General features: G+C 40.7%; 1 protein-coding gene across 3 annotated transcripts in view; it reads left to right on the top strand.

The window, feature by feature from the left end:
• The window catches only part of LOC109399088 (DENN domain-containing protein 5A), a 128,233-nt gene extending 104,924 nt beyond the window's left edge, over positions 1 to 23,309 (top strand). The window contains exons 4-13 of one of the 3 annotated variants that reach the window (XM_062855811.1): positions 5,616 to 5,860; positions 5,927 to 6,136; positions 16,003 to 16,216; positions 16,275 to 16,539; positions 16,806 to 17,150; positions 17,391 to 17,523; positions 17,583 to 17,979; positions 18,039 to 18,157; positions 18,218 to 18,862; positions 21,900 to 23,309. In XM_062855811.1, the coding sequence (XP_062711795.1) occupies positions 5,616 to 5,860; positions 5,927 to 6,136; positions 16,003 to 16,216; positions 16,275 to 16,539; positions 16,806 to 17,150; positions 17,391 to 17,523; positions 17,583 to 17,979; positions 18,039 to 18,157; positions 18,218 to 18,862; positions 21,900 to 22,089 (2,763 nt within the window). In that variant the 3' untranslated portion in view covers positions 22,090 to 23,309. Of the gene's footprint in view, positions 1 to 5,615; positions 5,861 to 5,926; positions 6,137 to 16,002; positions 16,217 to 16,274; positions 16,540 to 16,629; positions 16,666 to 16,805; positions 17,151 to 17,390; positions 17,524 to 17,582; positions 17,980 to 18,038; positions 18,158 to 18,217; positions 18,863 to 21,899 lie in introns of all 3 variants that reach the window. The other 2 variants (XM_062855812.1, XM_062855813.1) reach the window with 2 other exon arrangements.

Below are 23,309 nucleotides of genomic sequence, written 5' to 3'. Positions count from 1 at the left end.
CTAAAATTAATAGTTAAAGAAATTTTTGAGAATAAAATTATAAAAAAGATGTTTGCAAAGAAAACATTTGAAAGCAAGAAGAAGAAGAATTAGTATCTTAGTAATTTCTTAATTTCATTTGAATTCTTGGAAGATTTGTCAATTAACAAGAATTCTTGAAGATCTTTCTACAAAAAAAATAGTATTATGTCCATGGAGACTTCTCAAGGATTTTCGAAATAATTCTCGAAGGAAGGTGAACCGAGAAATATAGAATTCGATGGGAAATCCGAAAAAAAAACAAACCTATCTAATGTATCGGGAGCTGGCATTTCTGAAGATATTATCTAAATACAATCCAAGATTTTAACGCAAGCTACATACATATGGTGAATACTCCAAGTTCTCTTAGATATTAACAAAGTGTCTAGAACACTGGCAGAAGATTCAAGATTTCTTCCAAAATTGCTCCGGAATTTCCTCTGGTATTTCTTCAGGGATTCCTACAGGAGTTCCTCCTGGCAATTCTCCCAGAACTCCTCCAAAGGACTCGAACAGGGGTTTTTAGGGATTCTTCCCGAGATACCTTCAGGAATTCTTCCTGTGATTCCTCTTGACATTTCTTTCCTTGATTTAGGGATTCTTCGAGAGATTCCTCATTAAACTCTTCCAGCAACTGTCTCCTTCATGGATTGTTTCTTTTGTGAATCCTTCCGGATTGCTCAATATATTCCTCTCAGGATTTATCCCGTAGATGGGAAAAGTAAGAAAATAAAAGAAAAATTTGGTTTCATACGCCCTCTATTATAATAAGGGAGATTATTTTCAGGATTTTTCCTGGAATATCTTCCAAGATTTCATTTTCCTTGGACTCTTATAGTGATTCCTTCAGAGATTCTTCCCTGTATTCCTCCTCAGCTTCCTCTTGGGATTAATCTCTGATTTCCTGCAGGAATAGCTGTTAGAATTTCTACTGGGATTCCTACTGGGATTCTGCCCAAACATTCCTTTGGGGATTATTTTTCGTAGTTACACTAGTCTAGCGATTCTTTTGAATTCATCCGGGGATTTCGACACATATTTATCCCAGCATTTCTTTCAAAATTGCTCTCGCAATTAATGACGAGTAAGGAAATAAGATGGGGCAAGAAAGTAAAAACACCTAAAATATAAAATAAGAAGTTCGTGAATTCTTCTTCGTCGTCTTCTTTTTATTTTTCTTTGCCGATGAAAGTTTGGGACATAGCCTAAATATATGTTGTATGTGCGCTTCCACAGTTTTCAACAAAGAACTTCCTCAGCTAATGACCATTTTGTATTCGTGTAACACAATGCTTAATAAAGAGTTTTATTCAGATTTTTTTCGGGGATTTTGTCCAGGAATTCCACCGAATTTCACCAGAAATTCCTCGCGGGATTCGACCAGGCATTTATCCTAGGATTTCACTATGACAGTGATTCACGGAATCTTTCCAAAAATCCTTTAAGGTTTTTTTTTTTCCGGGACTTCTCTTGAGATTCTTCTGGTAATTCATCCAAGAATTTCTCCACAGATAGCACTCAGGATTTCTACAGGGGTTCTTCCAGATTTTTTTCTGAAATTTTCCCTGAAATTTCCTCCAGGATTCGTTGGAATATTTTACGGAATTTCTTCAAGAATCGGATTCATCCTGAAATCCTTCCGGATACTTCTTGGATTCCGTTTCGATTCGTCGATATGCATCGTCTAATAGGTTTTAAATTTTATCAGTTCACTGGGTACATAGATATTAGGTTGTCCCAAAATTGCACATGGTCAAAAAGCTTGGGGGCTCACCCTGCTAATGATAGCTAAGGGTGTTAGAAACAAACTTTTGTATGACGGCAACTTTCAGAAATGACGTTTAGAGGTCGCCCCGGTGAGATTTTTGAAAAATGGCTCTTTTTCGTAATACATTTCATACAAATATTTTTTACCGTACAAAAACTGGCAATACCCACTATTTTTATATTTTTTACAGCTTGATATGGATCCAAACTTCTTGGATAAAATGATTAACGACATGTTTTGCAGGTAACTTTTTGATACTGAATTTTTGAGTTTACTAAAATTTATCATTTTTTGATATACTGTGCATTTTACCCATCATAAAAACTATCTGAACCTAATGCTAATTTTAAACAATTTCCATAAAAAGATAGGAAAATTTATGAGGGAAAACTTTGCCGAAGACAGCATTACGTTTTTTCTATTCGTTTTAGAGTTATTCACGATTTACTATTTGGTGAAATTTGAATTATTAGGTATTTTTCTAAAAATATCACATAAGAACTTCTTAAAAAGACATACAAAGTAAAAAATTACGTATGCTCAACAAGTTTTTGTCTTGATTGTGTTTAGGAATTATGGTGGCATAATTTATTAGTTGACAAAACCATTTTCTTGATATAGAAAGGTACCTACTAGCAATAAACTTTATCATTAGGTACCATTTTGAGATGCCTCAGTAGGCCATGGCATTTTTAACGGTGATGTACTGACAATGGTTTATACGAGCCGAGGGGCGGATCACTTCCAAAACAACTGAATCGAAAATACGTTTTGATGAAAGTGCGTTACAAAATGCTCCAATGCGTTGAAAAATGCATTTGAAAATGTAATGCGTTGAAAAATGCGCCAAAATATCCAATGCGTTGAAAAATGCACAGGAATGCATGACGAATTTTTGGAGTTTTAATACATAATTTGTTGAAAAATACGCCAATGCGTAGAAAAATGCGTGTTATTTATCAATGCGTATAAAAATGCGAGCATTCCACCAATGCGCATAAAAATGCGTGTTTTCTATCAATGCGTAGAAAAATGCAAGTTTTTTTGTCATTGCGTATAAAAATACGAACAATTTTATCAATGCGTTGAAAAGTGCATGCTGTAAAATTTTGACAGGTGTTGTTCAATTTTAGAAATGCGTACCTTAATACAATAATGCGTAACAAAATGCGCCAATGCGTATGTCAATACGCAAGGCTGAATCGAAAATGCGCTAGTGATTCGCCCCTCGATACGAGCATAATACACAATCAAACGCACGGCACATTTTCTATATCATTTAAAAGGTGATACATTCCGCAAAACATGCCGATTTTGTTTTTCAATGATGTTGTTCAAATCGTTCAAATACATCAATAAAACGTTCTAGTAGTCCCTATCATTTTGATCAACATATAGGATGATAAAAATGACGTCACTTGTTTACGCCCAAAACTGTTGTTTACCAATAATAGCAAACCTTGTCTTTTTGTATGCCGTGGATGTGTTATGGTGATCAAATTGTTCTAACCTTGGATAACATTACGTTAACTCACTGGTTCATCTCATCCCACCCGTTTCAAGTTGCCTCGGTGTATCTTATTTTCGGTGTTGATAAGATAGTTCTATAGTCAGTAAATGTAAAAAAAGATATGCTCTGATTTTTAGAATGTCTTGAATTGGAACTTACCCAAGTAACCACAAGCATTATATCATTGCACGAACTAGACTGAATATCAACCTTTGAAATGCGAAATGCAGTAATTCCACACTTGTCATGCAATAATCCTTCAGATCGCCATTATCAATGCAATGATGCATTACATTTTTCTTTACATTAGGGTGTATTAAAAACTGATATACGATAGTTCAATAATTCAACACTGCAAAAACTGAATAAATGCAATGTAGAAACTAGCAAAGTTTGCTCTAACAATACAATTGTAAAAGCTTGACTCTTATGGTAAACAAATGTAATCAAGAAGAGTGAAAAACTTTACTCTAGCGGTCATCAACACTTCTTGTTCGACTCCCGACCAACTTAATCCCCGCTTGAACCACCGATCGACGGCTTTCTTCAGCAAAACCTTTTTAAAGATTACCTTTTCTCTTTTCTGTTGGCTGGTTATCACATGCTAATGATGATGGAAACCACAATTAGCATGTGAGCAGTGTGCGAAGGGTGTTTTAATTTTCTTATTTATATTGATTAAATATATTCTAAAATGCATTACCGTATGTATTTATCAGTGATTATCAGAATATGATTACAGGGATTCTATTACATATGACATTGTCGCCCTCTACTGCAATGATTGAGACAGAAGAACAGTCTCCTTTTAGTTAATGAAATATCTGTTGTTAACACTGCAGCAGAAACGATCCAAGGTACCAGGGCGTATGGAACTCATCTAGCGGTCTTCAACAATTCTGGTTCGACTCCCGACCCGGCGGCAAAAAAAAATCGTTAAAACATTCATGTGTGGAAGCATTAGTACCGTCGATAATGAAGCGGTGCTAAAAATAGATTTTTGTTTTGGTTTTTCGTGTTGCACGTATTTAGCATGTGTAAATGCAAATGTACGGCACATGCATGTATGTTACTTTAGTAATGGCTGTCAACGTGCTGCAATATGTGGCATTAATTTGATTTTAGTGGGGCCCTTTTCGACTTTAATATTGCTTCAATGGGGTGTTTAAAGTAATGCAGCATGATATTCACAATTTTAAATATAAATATATAGAAAAATTGATGCACTTATATACGGCTTCGTGGTTACTTGGGATAGTATCTAAAAATTGGTATTCTTACGTAAGATGTTCGTAATCGCGATTTGAACTTGGTATGGATCAACGTATTCGCCTTTATTCACTTTGCCACTGTTTCCAGGGCTGTTTCACTGGTCCAGGATTCATACGTCTTCGTGTAGAAAAATAATTGAGAATATCGACAGGAAAGTAAGTTAAACGCGAAAATATGGCTCAACATTTTGTGGAGAATATCTTTAAAAAATCAATAGGCAATACAAAGCTTGTCAAGAGAGCTAGCTTTTTAAGAAATCTTTGCTAGTAAATTTCTATATGAAGGGATTGAATAACAAAAAATAAAAATCAATTAATGCTGTCACCATAATTCCATAACACAATCAAGACAAAAACTTGTTGAGCATACGTGATATTTCACTTTGTATGTCTTTTTAAGAAGTTCTTATGTGACATTTTTAGAAAAATACCTTAAAATTCAAATTTCACCAAATAGTAAATCGTGAATAACTCTAAAACGGATAGAAAAAACGCCATGCTGTCTTCGGCAAAGTTTTTCCTTATAAAATTTCCTATCTTTATATGGAAATTGTTTAAAATTAGCTTTAGGTTTAGATACTTTTTATGATGGGTAAAATGCATAGTACATAAAAAAATGACAAATTTTAGTAAATTCAAAAATTCAGTATCAAAAAGTTACCTGCAAAACATGTCGTTAATCATTTTTTCCAAGAAGTTTGGATCCATATCAAGCTGTAAAAAATATAAAAATAGTGGGTATTGCCAATTTTTTTACGGTAAAAAATATTTGTATGAAATTTATTGCGAAAAATGGCCATTTTTCAAAAATCTCGCTGGGGCGACCTCTAAACGTCATTTCTGAAAGTTGCCGTCATACAAAAGTTTGTTTCTAACACCCTTAGCTATCATTTGCAGGGTGAGCCCCCAAGCTTTTTGACCATGAGCAATTTTGGGACAACCTAATAGATATGCTTGAGCTTCTTGAAACGGGATAAATTCATACGAAAACAACAATACTAATCAGTTAAATTTCCACTCCTTCACCTTTCGCCCGCTCTTCCAGGACCGAGACGACTGGCTGAGCAATCGTGAATCTCTACACAACTTCGACAAGGCGTCGTTCCTGTCCGACCAACCACAGCACCATCGGCCATTTCTGTCCCAGTTCCTCGAGAGCCAGATGTTCGTTACGCTGATCGACAACAAGATCATGCTGTCGTGGGGCGACGACGGTTCCCTGCTGGACAGCCTAAACGGTGACGTGGAGTACAATCTGAAGCTGTTCGACAATCGCATCAAAATTCTAAGGTAAGGCTGAGGGACTACGGTGTTTACGGAACTTGACTACGAACGATCCTTTTTACTATCTCGCAGGAAACGCTACGGAGGCGAAAGCATGATCCGTACGGCCAACTACGAACCGTGCATTTTGGCCAGGGAAACGCAGAAGCAGTTGGACAAGCGACTGGCCAGCGTGGACATGGAGGTGGCTCCGCCGAGTGAGATCCTGGACAAGCGACCGCCGTACTACAGGAGCTTTCCGCTGCTGGAGAAGGGCGTGCTCAATCAGGAGTGCGCTTCCAGGTACGGAAATGGCTTTGTTGAGTGTGTTGACAAGCGAGGCTAGGCTATGGCTTTGAACATGCGCCGCATTCACCTACACCTCTTGCATTGCATTGCATTCGGCAATTGGCATGGTTGGCTTCGCTTGCCTGAATAGTGGGATTTGTTTCGTCCTGGTTCGTTCGTGATAGTGTTCCGAGTGACCGGTTTCGTCGAGGAAAGGGAACACCGGGCATAGAAGTTCCGAATGAAACATGGACGAAGTTCTAGTGCCGCATGTTTCCAGTAGTATACGATACGCAAAATTTTAGTAGGATAGTCCGTTGGTAGATTCGATCATGAATCATTATGTACAGTTTTTAGAGTTTTAGTTTGATTGTGATAAGAATTTAGCAATGTTATGTCCGTAAGTTACATGTTTAATGCTGTGATTATGTTTCAAACATTTAGTGAGTCGTAGAAGTGAGACAGTGCTTAGTTCTGTTGCCACTTATCGAAGAAACTTCAAGAATTAGGTTCCGTACCACTACGATTCGGACTTCCCCAAATAGTGTTGCTCCCTTTCCCCGATGAGTCAGGTACGTTGATTTCAGTTTCGCTTTTTTGGGTGTTTGTGTATGTATATGTTTTCTTTTTGGATTTATCGGAATGGTATTGTGTTCAAATTGGTTATGGTTCAACGGGAATCGTCGACCGGCAAAACATCGAACCGTGAGGATATTTTTTTCGCCTCGGCAAACTACGTAGATACGGGTATGTACACTTCACCAGAATGAACAGTAAGTGCCACAAAAGCAAACGACAATGAATGATGATCAACTTGCTTGGCTCATTGGGCTAAAAAACTCCCGAAGAAGTGATCAAAATAGTCAATTATAAATTTAAACTACGGACTACATCGACAATAAGCTGTAAAATGAATCTATAGATTACAACCAAAATGTTTCTCAGAGAGTGCTTCCAATACCGACAACCTTTTTTTCAGCTGCACCCATTGTCGTAGTTAAAAACGAAAGTCTGAATAACGAGGCTCGCATACACTATACGCATACGCACATATGCTCATGTGAACACCGTGTTTTGAAATTTAGAGCCGAACAGACAAGCCATTTTACTATTGTAGTTTAATTATATTGAATTACATTCAAAACACACATAAAAATTGAAAATTTACTCGAAATTATCGAAAATGTAGATTGTGATATACTCTCAACATTTATGTTTTAGTTTATTTTCTACATGATGCATCTAGTTATACAGATTATTTTCGATGCAGTCCGTAGATATCATGGGATGCGTCGCGAAAACAAATCCTTTTATCAAGAAACACAAAACGCATGACTGCATGAACGTACCTCCTCTGTTTCCACGTTTGTCTATGTCATAGAATAATTCAAACATGCAAGTCCAATATATCACGTGCTTCCAGTGCTTCGCGCGAACGAGTTAAAATGTACAGAACTAATATCAAAACCCACAGCGATGTCCATATAGTCAATGATTGAAAACAAGGCGTTCTAAAACTAAAACGATTAACAAAACACCTGGCTCGAAAAATCGTGAACACCAACACCACAAGTCAATTGGAAGGCAAGTCGAGCGTGTCCTACTCGCGCGTATGTACTCACCATACCGGAAAAGTAGAAGCAATGACTATAGAATCGAATGCTTGAATCACTTTTGCAACTATAAAGCCGCACAACTCACGCTAAATTATCTAAATTAATGAAAAAAAAGTTTTAAGTTAACATTGACACGCTAGTAGTTCGTTTTCAACTGTAAAATTTATTCGAACCGATAGATACAAACAGATCTGCCGAGATATTGCTCACATAGTGAACAATGACGTGTATTTAGGTACATTCGTTTAATCGTATATTTTAGTTAGTGTTAGCGAAAGTAGATTTTTTATATATTATTTAGCATGCTTTTAATATCAATTTTAGAAATATATATTTTTTTACCATTTAAAACTGTTTGCATTTGTTATGTTAATTCCTCTAGCTAAAAGTTAAATAGGAGCCAAAAAGCTGGACGAAACAAAATGGAATATATTCAACGAGCGGTATTCATTGAAATGTATTGGGCATGATCAAGTAAATTGTTAGTCGTCACTCTTAAGGACTTCACGAAGGTGTGACTTCCGGGAACGAAATGATTTCAGATTATTTTGCTGTTGCTGTTATCCGAAACAGTTTGCCAAAAGTTCAAGATCAACCGACAACCGTCTCTAATTAATATTTATTGGTCAAGTACAAATTTCATCACGGATTTGAGAGTTTTAATTTGATTTATTTAGTATTACATCAAATTTAAGATAAAACTAAAGCAACAATATGTCTTTATAATACATGTCTCGTGGCTGCCGGTCTCCATCCTCGGTCGCGCCCAATGCTCGCGAAGTCACGCTCCACCTGGTCCGCTCATCGTTCTCTCTGCGCTCCACGCCTCCTTGTACCAACCGAATCAGTCGCAAACACCAACTTTGCAGGGTTTTTCGTTCGGTATTCTTGCAACATGCCCTGCCTACCATATCCTTCCAGCTTTAGCGACCGTTTGGGTGCTGGGTTCGCCATAAAGTGCAGCGAGCTCGTGGTTTATACTTCTCTACCAAACAGCATTCTCCTGCACACCGCCGAAAATCGCCCTTAACACGCGTCACTCAAAAACTCCGAATGCTTGCAGGCACGGTGCTTCATTTACCGTTATTATCAAAAAAAATATACCATCAAAACCTGAAACGCCATTCTCTTTCTTCATCATTCCTACACCTCTGGACAAATTTTTAAAAAAAATCGTTAGACGAAATTTTGAGTTACGCCCTTTTAAAGGGCCTAACCCCTAAAAAATCAGGTTTTCTATAGAAAAACATCATATTTCATAACAGAAGTATGTTTCTGCCATCAAAATTTGAAACGCCTTTCTCTTTCTTTATCATTTCTACACCTTTGGACAAATTTTGAAAATAATCGTTAGGCGAATTTTTGAGTTAGGCCCTTTTAAAGGGCCTAACCCCTAAAAAATGAGGGTTTCTATAGAAAAACATATTTCATAACAGAAGCATGTTTCTGCCAACAAAATTTGAAACGCCATTCTCTTTCTTTATCATTCCTACACCTCTGGATAAATTTTTAAAATAATCGTTGGACGAAATTTTGAGTTACGCCCTTTTACAGGGCCTTACCCCTAAAAAAATAGGGGTTTCTATAGAATACCATATCATATGTCATAACAGAAGTATGCTTCAAAGTCCAAAGTAATGATCAGTATCATTAATAATGCTACAATCTGATACTATGCACTAATATTGAATGCATTGTGTATAAAAATTAGCCACAACGCCAGTATAAGGGAAGTATTCTTTAACCTGTAGGATACGGACGTTGTTGGCTTCATTTACTATTATAGCCAGAACAATATACAATGAAAAACATAAACGACAGTTCATTTACTTTTTCATTTATATAGTTAATGCACACCCATAAACTGAATTTCAAAAATAATGTTGGTCAAATTCTCCAGTTACGCCCATTTGAAGGTCATAAGTACTTATAGTAGAATTATTATAAAACTTAGTTTCATTCAATCACGTTTATTCTTCGGTAACGTAGTTTAGCAGTTAAATATAGAACTATCATTACAATTTATCATCTCAATCCTTAGTTTTGTATGTTTATTAATTGAAAACAGCATTCACCAATAAATCTAACGAATGAGATAGGCACATGCCATCGCTTGTTTTGTCTTTAAAAAAGCAATACAAAAAACTCACGTCCCACGCTATGAATGGCAATTCATACAAACATGATTGGTTCCTACATGTTTGAAAATACTTCCCTTATATTAGCGTAATGGCCAATTTGTATACAAACATCAATACAAATAGCCAATATAAGCGCATAGTATCAAATTGTAGCATTATTAATAATGCGTTTTATTATTTGAGACTGCAAGGCATACTTTTGTTATGAAATATGATGATTTTCTATAAAAACCCCGATTTTTAGGGGTTTGGCCCTTTAAAAGGGCGTAACTCAGAATTTCGTCTAACGATTATTTTGAAAATTTGTTCAGAAGTGTAGGAATGATAAAGAAGGAGCATGGTATTTCAAGTTTTGATGGCAGAAGCATGCTTCTGTTATGAAATATGATGGTATTCTATAAAAACCCCTATTTTTTAGGGGTAAGGCCCTTTAAAAGGGCGTAACTCAAAATTTCGTCCAACGATTATTTTAAAAATTTATCCAGAGGTGTAGGAATGATAAAGAAAGAGATAGCGTTTCAAATTTTGTTGGCAAAAGCATGCATCTGTTATGAAATATGATGTTTTTCTATAGAAACCCTCATTTTTTAGGGGTTAGGCCCTTTAAAAGGGCGTAACTCAAAAATTCGTCTAACGATTATTTTCAAAATTTGTCCAGAGGTGTAGAAATGATAAAGAAAGAGAATGGCGTTTCAAATTTTGATGGCAGAAACATGCTTCTGTTATGAAATATGATGTTTTTCTATAGAAACCTTGATTTTTTAGGAGTTAGGCCCTTTAAAAGGGCGTAACTCAAAATTTCGTCTAACAATTTTTTTAAAAATGTGTCCAGAGGTGTAGGAATGATGAAGAAAAAGAATGGCGTTTCAGGTTTTGATGGTATATTTTTTTTTTTGATAATAACGGTAAATGAAGCACCCATAATATTGATTGATTTGATAATTGATAATAACGGTAAATGAAGGGCCCATATAGCCGAGGCGGTAAACGCACGGGTATTCAGCATGACCATGCTGAGGGTGACGGGTTCGATTCCCGGTCGGTCCAGGATCTTTTCGTAATGGAAATTTCCTTGACTTCCTTGGGCATAGAGTATCTTCGTGCCTGCCACACGATATACAGATGTAAAATGGTCATTGGCAGAGGAAGCTCTCAGTTAATAACTGTGGAAGTGCTCATAGAACACTGAGCTGAGAAGCAGGCTTTGTCCCAGTGAGGACGTTACGCCAAGAAGAGGAGAGGAGAGGAGGAAGCACCGTGGCAGGTCCTTCTCGAGCATGGTCCATGTCTCGTGTTCGTAGTGGACCGCCGGTTTTATACATGGTTCACATAGGCACGACTTCCGCTGATGATGCGCCTTCGTATTTCAGCCGAAAGTAAGCATCAGAGATAGACGAATTCCTCCACCACCTCCGACCTTTGCTGCTTCGCGTTTCAGACGGGTGTACAGCTCTGTCACCGTTCCAAATGTTCTGTCAATAATGTCCATGTCACTCGCAAAGCACACAAATTGACCGGGTTTTGTGAAAATCGTTCCCCGGCTGTTGATCACACCTTCCAGAGCGATGTTGAAGTGTAGGCATGAGAGTCCATCACCTTGTCGCAGTCCCCAGCGAAATTCGAATGAACTGGATAGTTCACCTGAAACCCTTACGCAGTTTTGCACACCGTCCATCGTTGCTTTAATCAGTCTAGTCAGCTTCCCAGGAAAGCCGTTTTCGTCCATGATTCTCCATAGCTCTGCGCGGTCGATACTGTCGAATGCCGCTTTGAAGTCGATGAACAGGTGATGCGTTGGGACCTGGTATTCACGGCATTTCTGGAGGATTTTCCGTACGGTAAAGATCTGGTCCGTTGTCGACCGGCCGTCGATGAAGCCGACTTAATAACTTCCCACGAACTCATTTGTTTAAGGTGACAGACGACGGAAGATGATCTGGGATAGCACTTTGTAGGCAGCATTCAAAGTAGTGATCACCCTGAAGTTCTCACATTCCAAATGGTCGCCTTTCCTGTGAATGGGGCAGATTACCCCTTCCTTCCACTCCTCCGGTAGCTGTTCGGTTTCCCAGACCCTGACTATCAGCCGATGCAGACAGGTGGCCAACTTTTCTGGGCCCATCTTGATGAGTTCAGCTGCGATACCATCCTTACGGTAGCCGGCCATTTGGCCCAATGCCGTTCGGCCGAATGCCGTTTGGCCGAACGCCATTTGGCCGAATGCCATCTGGCCGAAAGGGTCGTTTGGCCGAATCATGATCAAAAGAATTCAGAGGAAATTTTTGACATTCGTACTGCCAATATGATTATCAGAAGTATTTCCTTCTTTTAATCATAGGCTATTCTTTCTAGTTTTAATATTCAGTGATTAGTTGGCGTTGAAACTGCCAATATATTTTCCTTCTTTGAATCATAAGCTGTTCTTTCGAGGTATACTGAGACGGGGAACAGTGGTATGGTCACTTGACTTCATCATTCATTTTTCGATCAAACGGCATTCGGCCAAATGACCCTTTCGGCCAAATGGCGTTCGGCCAAACGGCATTCGGCCAAATGACCCGGAACCCATCCTTACCAGCCGCTTTGTTGTTTTTGAGCTGGTGGATGGCATCCTTAACTTCCCTCAGCGTGGGAATTGGTTCGTTCCCGTCCTCTGCTGCACCAACATAGTCATTTCCTCCGCTGCCTTGGTCCTCCGTGCCTATATTCTCTTCGCCATTCAGGTGCTCGTCGAAGTGCTGCTTCCACCTTTCGATCACCTCACGTTTGTCCGTCAGGAGGCTCCCGTCCTTATCCCTGCAGATTTCGGCTTGCGGCACGTAGCCTTTGCGGGACGCGTTGAGTTTCTGGAAAAACTTGCGTGTTTCTTGTGAACGGCACAGCAGTTCCATTTCCTCGCACTCCGCCTCTTCCAGGCGGCGCTTTTTCTCCCGAAAGAGACGGGTCTGCTGCTTCCGCTTCTGTCTGTATCGCTCAACATTCTGTCGGGTTCCATGCTGCAGCATTACCGCTCGCGCTGCATCCTTCTCCTCCAGAACCGCTCTGCACTCATCGTCGAACCAATCGTTTCGTCGACTCCGTTCCACGTACCCGATAGTGCTCTCGGCTGCGTTGTTGATGGCTGCTTTGACTGTGCTCCAGCAGTCTCCTAGAGGGGCCACATCGAGCACACCCTCGTCCGGCAACGCTGCCTCGAGATTCTGCGCGTATCGGTGGCGACATCCGGTTGCTTCAGTCGCTCTAGATCGTACCGGGGCGGCCGCCGGTACTGTACATTGTTAATAACGGAGAGTTTTGGGCGCAGTTTAACCATCACCAGGTAGTGATCAGAGTTGATATTAGCACCACGATAGGTCCTGACGTCGATAATGTCGGAGAAGTGCCGTCCATCAATCAGAACGTGGTCGATTTAAGATTCCGTCTGCTGTGGTTATCTCCAGGTGTAACGATAAGGAAGGCTGTGTTGGAAAAAGGTGCTACGTATGGTCATATTTTTGGAGGCGGCGAAATCAATGAGTAGTAGGCCGTTTTCGTTCGTCTGCAGGTGGGCGCAGAACTTTCCAATCGTCGGTCTGAATTCCTCCTTCTGGCCTACCTGAGCGTTCAAATATCCTATGATGATCTTGACGTCGTGACTTGGGCAGCGATCGTACTCGCGTTCGAGCTGCGCGTAAAATGTCTACTTGTCATCATCAGTACTTCCGGAGTGTGGGCTGTGCACGTTTATTATGCTGAAGTTAAAGAATCAGCCCTTGATCCTCAACCTGCACATTCTTTCGTCGATCGGCCACCAACCGATCACTCGCCTCTGCTATCACCCATCACGATGGAAGCTGTTCCCAGCTCGCGTGTGTTGCCGCAGCTCTGGTAGATGGTATGATTACCTCTAAACGTTCGCACCATGGATCCTGCCCAACACACCTCCTGCAGCGCTACGATGCCGAACCCACGGTCCTTCAGTATATCGGCGAGTATGCGGGTGCTCCCAATGAAGTTGAGAGATCGGCAGTTCCACGTACCGAGTTTCCAATCGCAAGTCCTTTTTGTTCGCTGGGGTCGTTGCCGTTGATCTCGGTTCGTATTATTCTGTTGCTGATTTTCCGTTACAATGGTTTTTTACGGCTGTCTCGTAGGGCCTGACACCAATCCCCTACTTTCCTGAGGACCATAGTGCACAGTTAAGCTTAGAGTCCTTCTCTGGCACTCGGACGTATATCACCGGCCCCTAACATGGGGATCAGACGCTGTTGTGAGCCGCTCCTACTGAAGAACAGCCGCTCAGGTTTGCCGAAGCAAACCCCACCCCCATCCCTGTCAGCCTACAACCATAGTTCCCACCGGGGTTGGTTACCGGATCTTCCCTAAGGTTGCTCATAGTTTCCGGCCGGTACCACTTGGAGGTAGGGATAGGAGTTGCTGGGCAGAGGCTAGTGGATCACATTGGGATCTGAATTGCGCAGCATACCTAGCCTTTACCGTGGGACTAGCAGACATCTTCAGTGTATGAGCATTGATGATCTTCTATTTTTAGGTGACAATGGCGCCTGCTGCGTCAGGCTGCCGGTCAATGTGGGGAAGGGTAAGGAAGCGATGATTGCAATCGTTTGTATCCACATCTGACCGAATATACCTCTGCGTCATAACAAATTCATGCGGATGTCGGAGTGTTGGTGGGACTTGTTTGGCAGAAGGTTCACACATTGGTGCGTCGATACCAGGGTAAGGTGATAGAATTGTTTGTTTTTATTATTCTGAAGATGTGCGACACAGTTCGCTTGATTGCATAACTTGCAGGCGTTATCTAATAGGATTGAGACACTTTGCTGTGAAAGTTTGGAAGCAAGGAAAACGGCTTTTTCAACCCGTTTCTGTTCTAGCGATGGCTATGAACATGTAAATATACATGAGTTGTATTTGTAGAGAGGAGAGAGAAAGTATAAACAATGATACAAAGTAGGAGGAAGAGACAGGCCAGGGATTGAACCCAGGACCTTCTGCATATGAATCAGAAGCGGTAGCTACTAGACCATTAAGCCCGTGTATAGAGCACCATCGATTTTAGACGAAATCTGGACAAACGGAATTAGATAGATATGATGCAATTCGTTTTAGAATATGATTGTAGCCTCTTAAGATGATTCCAACTAGAAATAGTCGTTCAAAATTCCATGATGGAACTCGTTTAAAATCTAAATATGTTTTTACCGAATACTCCAAGGTCCCCAGAACCTGTTTTGTGACCACCAGGTGGCCAAAATCGATCAAAGCCAGTTTTCTTGGTTCTACTGGATTATGCACGCAATAGTTCGAATTTGGAGGTGTCGCATTATGAAGTTCTTTTAGAATCGAGAGAAAGGCCGTATCTACCGGAGACTCCAAGGTCCCCAGAACCTGTTCTGTGGTCACCGAATCGATGAAAATCAATTTTCTTGGTTCTGCTGCATTACGCACGAAATTGTGCGAAATTTGAGGTAACGCATGATGGAATTCGTTGGGAATAAAAAATAATATCATTTCTATCGGATATTCCAAGGTCCTCAGAATCTTCTGAGGCCACCGGATGACCAGTTGGCCTGTTCAGGTCCGAAATTACGTGTAAAGACTAATGTATCACTAACAGCGACAATAGCATGCTGTTTTTCAGTCGAAATTACATATTATGATATGGTGATATAATGGATCAAACCAGAATTAGATCCGCTCGCATAAAAGGGGGAGGGGGTGATATGATAGGGGGATCCCCTTCAAATCATTGTTAAGACATACTCTTTCCCTCGATGTAACGTATCATATAAAAAAAAACGTAGAGATAACCCGCTTCCATTTTGTTCGTCCAGCTTTGGTTCCTAAAGAAAAGTCAGGCAGCCCGCTATCCGAAACGATCACCATCCACACAAACACAACAGGTAAGAGTTTTATTCGCTTGTAAATATGCACACATGCAAGCGCACACATTCACACAAACATGGGTTTGTTCTGTCCCATATGCATGGAGAGGGAGTTTGAATTATTCTTTTTATGTTATTTCAACTAATTTTACGGTTTGTTATAAAAAAGCCAACGAACTTGATCTAAACAAGGGTCCCTTGCCACCATCAAATTGTCTCTCTTCCGATCCACACAGGGGTAGCAGTCTGCGGAGGGTCAAGAACGGTGGTGGTTCCAAGTGGAAGGTGAAGGAAATATCCCTGGAAGGCGGGGGCGTTGGCGGAAGTGGAAACAAGGAAAACGATGGCGGCAACAAGTCCAACCGAAATTCGGCCAACCTGTCCGGGACGGAGGTCAGCCCGGCGCTGATGGCGCAAGCCAACTGGGCGTTTGTGGAGAAGCTATTGAAGGTTGGAACAGGTTCGGTGGATGAGTACTGAATGAAGTTATGAATGTTCTATGTTTCAGGACTGTAAAAGCAAAACCAAACGGATGCTGCTGGAGAAGATGGGTACGGAGGCGATCGAGCTGGGACTCAGTGGAGAGGCCTCGGTGACCGGAGTGGAGGAGAACACGATGATCGCTTCGCTGTGCGACCTGATGGAGAAGGTTTGGTCCCATGGGGTTGTGAACAAACAGGGAAAGTCGGCTCTGTGGGCTCATCTGACGGCGTACCTGGACAGCAAGGATAAAACTCAGGGCAAACAGATAGGAAGCAACTATCTATCACCGGGTAAGTTGAGGTGGATTGTGGCATAAAAATGAGTACATATATAAAGACGCTTCTATCGTAAATGATCAACGAATCTTCTAACACATGCAGCCTTGGCGTGGACGGGTTTAAGAAAACGGAGGGAACGTACGTGTATTAATGTCTAAAAATCTACTTTTCTTCTGCTTTAGAGATCAGTGTTCTACCAATATATGTTGCTTCTGTTCGATGTTCATAATTTCTAGCAAACTATCTTTCTTTTCCCTCTTATGTTTCATTCGATGTAGCTAGCTGCACTAGTACCAAATCTAGCTTAGCAAGCAATGGTAAACCCACGAAACTTACCATTAGTCCCATCATTGTAACACCCAGCAACAATAATTCAAGTAACGGTGGTAGTCCCAAAACTAGCAATCCCACTAGTAAAACCAAGTTTAACAGTATAATTCGACTGAAGCGTACCCTCAAGAAAGCTCCAACGGTCGCGAACCGCAATGAACCCATTTCGCTGTCCTCGCCGGAAATGTCCCCCACCTCGGCTAGTCGGCTGAGTAACTTTGTTCTGCCGAATATCATTGCAAATTTGGTGGGAAACCGGTATGTCAGCGTTTCCAGTTCTGGTAGCGTCAACGGTAAGCTCCATTTCTGGAACATCCACCAACTGTTCAAAAGATCAGAATAACACTACTATTTGTGTTAAGACTAACACCAACAAGGGGATTGCGCGCGCAAACTAATGATGAGACTAATCTATGCAGTAGTGCTTGGCATGATTTACTAATGTGTTAACTTGTAGATGTCTATTTTGCCGTGTGTTCTAACATAATCGGTGAGGGCTTTCCATACTAATAGTACCATTTTCTCCACAAAAGACCTATCGGCTCTAGCAATTGAACCAGAACTTCACTCGTCACCCACCCGAGGTCGCTCCAAGTCTCGGGATCGCAAAAGCTTGGGGCCTGAGCAGCTACGACCGCTACCTGAATCTCTGGAATTCGACATAAGGTAAGGTCGCATTTCAACGACTACCAAGTATCTTTTCCTAACAATACGACAATCCCCAGGAATATCCAAGCCATGACCGACATCAAAACTCACATCGGATATGCCCGAGCCTGGGTACGGCTGGCCTTGGAGAAGAAACTTCTTTCGCGGCATCTCCGTTCGCTGCTTACCGATACTCCACTCCTGCGGCAGCTCTACAAACGGTCGGCCTTCGTCCGAAGTGACGACGAAGTCGAACAGTTCCTCTACCACCTGTTGACGCTGAATGCGGTGGACTACTTCTGCTTCACCAATACGTATCCGACGACGATTCTGCCGTATCGGGTTGTGATATTCCCTTCGAAGAAGGGTAGTGCTGCTACCACTTCGGCCAATGTGTGGATCGCCATATCTGGAACGCTGGGCGAAACGCAGCAGATCAACGTTCCGCGACATTCGCTGGAATTTGTGTTTCATGTAAGGTCGATACGTATGCTGCTAGTATAACGAATGCTAACTATCACTATCGTTTGCAGCACAAAACCCTAGGCATCTTAACGTCGTTACGGATCGGTCACGACGACACTGGGATGTCATCGAAATGGCTGGTAGAACACGTGGTCATCAGAAACGAAGTCACCGGACATACCTACAAGTAACGGTTCATCGTCTATTGGGAACTGAAGTCGATTAACCCCAATCCTAAATTTTTCAGATTCCCCTGCGGTCGTTGGTTAGGTCGAGGCATCGACGATGGCTCCATTGAAAGGCTTCTGATAGGACAGCTGGTCCCACGGACCGTCGACAGCGAAGAGCTCGTGGAAGCTTGTCGAACTCCACCGCGGACGCGAAGTCCTAGCATACAGCGACCGGAGGTTCGGCCCTCGGACATCCAGCACATGCTCGGCGATTGCGTGAACGCCATCGTGAAGTGGCACTATCGACCTAGTCGCGAGCGGGACGCCAGCTCGCTCACAAATCTACTCTGCGGCGAAAATGGCCTCGTCAAATGCCTCGAGCAGGCGTTCCTCTGCGGCTTCCGCTCGCAGCGTCTGTTCGGGCGAAATCTCTACCTCTGGGATTACTTCGTACGGGTTAAGGAGCAGTTCGAGGCCAGTTTGGTGGAAGAATCTGTGGATATGGTTCGCGGAGGAGGATCTGCTAGTAACTCACCGCCGACTAGTGGATCGAGTCCGGAGTCTCCACCACAGGCATCGACCACACCACTTCCACCGGTAGCTAAGCAGGAGCTGTCGGCAGTCTGGCGATGTTATTGTCATCTGATGGATGAAATCAACAATGTGAAGCAAACTCTCGGGAAGGACGGACGTTTCCAGCTGTTTATCTGTCTTAGCATACGGTATGTATCGAACAAAAGAGAGGTTTAAATCGGGATTATCCTTCAGGAACTCTACAAAGTGTTGCTTATCTACAAGCGTAAGTCATGATCTCTCGCTGTATTATTAACCTTCATCCAGCCAACATCCATTTTTCACCTACGGAAAAAAGGCTACTTTTTGTTTTTCGTCCGATTTTTTTTGTAAAAATTTCACAACTTCCCGACAAATTCTTGGAACATAGGTATCTGGTCCACATGGTTCCGGAGTTTTTCCAGATTGTCTTGGAGTACCAAAAATGGGCCACATACTTTGAACAACGTATACCTCATGATCCCGATGAGATAAAAGAATAGTTTCTTGGGCAAATTTATTCAGCAGGCAAGAACTGGTTCAAAATTCGTCCACTAGGTGTCGCCAGTGCAAAAAATGTTCAAACCTCTATACATCTGAACCCTGATAAGATAGAATGATGCAGTCTTCGGTAAAGTCATTCAGCAAGCTAAGAACTATCTGGTAATTCTGGGTCTATGTTTCGTGGTTTATCCGCTAGGTGGCGCCTAGTGTCAAAAAAAATTAAACACCCGCATATCTCGGAACTCTTATGAACCAGAAGTATGCCATCTTAGAACTATCTAGAAACGGCGATCTTGGTTCAATATTCGTCTGGCAGGTGGCGCAAGTATCAAAAATGTTCATATTTCTATATCCCAGAATTCTAATGAGATAGCATGATACCATCTGAGGCAGAGTTGTTCAGATTGAAACGCCTCCATAATACCCAAAAAGTTGTTGATCAAGTTAAGAACTATCTGACAAAAGGAATTATGGTTCGTAGTTTATCCGCTAGGTGACAACTATAGTGTCGAACAAGTTCAAATCCGTAATCCTTTCATTTCGACACTAGCAAGAAGTGTCAGGCAGGTGAAGAACTATCTGGCAACAGTGATTTAAGTTCGAGATTCGTCCGCAAGGCGGCGCCAGTGTCAGAAATATTCAAAACCCTATAACTTAGAGTCCGGAAAGAATAGAATCATACCGTCTTTGGCACAGTAATTCACCAAGCTAAGAACTGCATTACAGTTGGATCTTTGGTTCGGTTGGTTCATTTTGTTTACATCCCAATTGAGAGTATCAAATTATTACTTCAACCCTATTCCACCTTTGTAAACAATATCGTGCAGATTGTCAGAAGTTTCTCTTATACTTTGCTATCTTCCGAAGAATTCCGCAAGAGATTCGTCTGAGCATTTCTTCAGGGATCCCTCCAAAGATATTCCTAGGGATTTACCTAGGAATCCATTCATGGCTTTATTCAAGAATTACTGTAGACATTCCACGAAGTGTTTTTTGGGAGTACTGATAGGAATCCTTCGACGGGTTCTATAGAGGCTACAGGAATCCCACACTACCAAATGTTCAATCAGAAATTCCTGAAGAAATTACTCCAGGTATTCTTCCGGGAATTCTGCAAAGAATTACCTGTACAATTTTCTCCTCAGAAATTCCACCAGATAACCCACATAACCCATAACCAACAAGTGCTTTATCCAGGCATTTCCCTAGGCATTTTAACAAGGGTCTCTTAACCCTTTGAAGCTAGTTTTTCTATACATTATCATAAAGTTTTTTCTACGTTTTTCTGTAGTTCTGGTGCTCAACAGTATAAAAAGGGTAGCATATGATGCAGATTTTTTTTCTGAATATCCTAGGTCATCCCAATCTTTTCTTGAGTTCAGTTACTAAGGTCTAAGGGTGTAACGGTACATTTTTTCATTATACAAAGCTAAGGTTTGTAGTCTATCATGTCCAGTAAATCTTCTGAATGTTGAATAGACAGTATCAGATCAGTCGGGATATCCTAGGTCATCCAAACTGTTCTTCAGTTCAGATCCCAAAATCTACGGGTGTAACGGTAACTTCTTTCATTTTACAAAGTTACGGTTTCTAATCTATCATGACCAATTAGCCTTCTCTAAGTTCAATAAACATTATTAGATCAGTCGGGATATCCTAAGTCATCCTAACTGTTCTTGAGCTTAGCTACTAAAGTCAACGGGTATAACGGTAACTTCTTTCGTTATACAAAGCTAAGATTTGTAACCTATTATGTTCAGTAAGTCTTCTGAATATTCAATAGATAGTATCAGATCAGTTGGGATATCCTAGGTCATCCAAACTGTTCCTGAGTTTAGATCCTGAAGTCTACAGGTGTAACGGTAACTTCTTTCGTTATACAAAGCTATGATTTGAAATCTATCATATCAAGTAAGTCTTCTGAAAGTTTAATAGACAGTATCAGATCAATTGAAATATCCTAGGTCATCCAAACTGTTCCTGAGTTTAGAGCCTGAAGTCTATGGGTGCAACGATAACTTCTTTCATTATTCAAAGCTATGATTTGTAATCAATCATGTCCAGTAAGCTTTTAATTTGTGTACTTAGTGCTAACGTAAGAACAAACACGACAATCACGAAACGCGACGCGAGATAAGACACGACACTTATGGTTCTTACAATCGTCACAATAATTAAAAAATTACCTAAATGCCGACCGGTTTCGGGCTCGATGCAGCCCATCTACGGGACAATGTCCGACTGATTGCGCTGGTCCAATTGAGAGAGAGAGCTACTGCTGCTGGTGGTTCGTGTCGACGAGATCGAATAGACTCCAGTCCAGTCCACTCCAGTGGACATCGAATAGATGTCCAGTAAGTCTTCTATAAGTTCAATAAACAGTATTAGATCAGTCGGGATATCCTAGGTCATCCTAACTGTTCTTGAGTTTTGATACTAAATTCTATGGGTGTAACGGCAACGGCAATGAAAGGACATTATACAAAACTAAGATTTGTAATCTATCATATCAAGTAAGCCTTCTAAAAGTTCAATAGACAATATCAGATCAGAAATAACCTGAAGTTCCTCTGAAATTCCCTGATAACCTTCTGAGTCTTCTCCGAATGAAATCCCAAACAAATCTCTGCATCCCTCGTAAAACATTACCAAATTTGAAGAATCCTAGGATTTCTGATACAAAATAAAAACGTTCACTTTCAGGGAACATCTCCTGCACCGAATGCTGGTCCCCATGGCGTACACCCGGGTAACCACCGAAATGTACGAAGAGCAGAGCTTCCTGCGCAAAAAGGGTCTACTGACATTCCTGAGGCAAATACTGGAACCACTGGACGAGTTCCACATAGTGCTGGAGAACTCGATCACTCAGGGAATTGGATCTCACTGTTGAACCATCACAAAAAAAACAAAATAACGTCTGTTGAAATAATGGCCGTACCGCCTCAAAATAAAACGTTTAAGTAATCCCCCATACTCTTCGAACAACTGTACGCGAATTGATTCGTTGACAACAGAAATACTCACTAAAGTGTCGAACTCCTCCCGATGAAACTCATTTTTTTCTTCTTCGTTAAGGTAACGTTTTGTTTTAGGCTTAATAGAAAAAAAAACATAGGTTAACTCATCACTGAACTGATACGTAACCGCAACTGAATAATCGAAATCGATGGCCAAAGATCATTAGAGCAATTTTTTGTTCCTGAGATGTTATTCATATTATTTTTTTGAAAATTGTTTTATGTTATACATTTTTTACAAGTTTTAGTTGGATTTGTTGATTTGCTGTAGTTTGTAACATGTAAGTTTAATGTTTTTACGTTTCATTGAAGAATGTTTGTGCCAAAATTCAACTGAATAAGAAATAGGAAAACCCTAACAACTAGCTTCGAGATCTTTCATCAGCGAAGCTATGAATAGAGCGGAAAGGAGTGAATTCTGTAAAAAAAAGTTAGCGTCGTAGTTGATCATATTCTTTTGAAAACTGAAGAACAAATATACACAGGGTGGGAAATCTCAATGGTTAAATGTGTGATAAAAATTAACGATTACTATCGGGAAAAAAATGCGACATGCAATGACATAAACCAAATCATGTAGCTAATTTTAAGGCTTTTTCATGCAGCTAGCATTCACCGATCAATTCTCTTAGGCAGCTGTTTCTGAACAGTACTCTCAGTCAAACCGATATCGGTAGCATACGAACAACTCATTTAAATATGTAGATTGGTTTATCAATTTCCATTTCTGCAGTTTGAAATTTATGCCGTCTATTGAAACAAAAAAATATCACAAAGGCCCAACAAAATCTGCCAGGTCAGTTGGGTTTTAAAGTATTGGAAAACAATCAGCTTGATAGCTTAATTGGTGATTACCTTTTGAATTCCATACCATCTCACCGAAGATGATGATGATGGCTGATGAAAACTAATGCATTCTCTCTAACTTCTTGTGTATAATCATAGTAAGATTATTGCATGTGTTCGTTGTAGCTGATAGTTGAGAAATAATAATTAATAGTTTTAGGTTACAGTGGTGGAACTCCATTTCCAACGATATTGTCCAGAAAAGTGAAAGCAGAAATACTGAAAATAAATTAATTTCCATCCAGTA

This window comes from Aedes albopictus, chromosome 3 (genome assembly GCF_035046485.1).
Source record: "Aedes albopictus strain Foshan chromosome 3, AalbF5, whole genome shotgun sequence".
Lineage (NCBI taxonomy): Eukaryota > Metazoa > Arthropoda > Insecta > Diptera > Culicidae > Aedes > Aedes albopictus.
The sequence above is the reverse complement of the archived record's forward strand: the minus strand, read 5'-3'. Positions and strand labels throughout refer to the sequence as shown.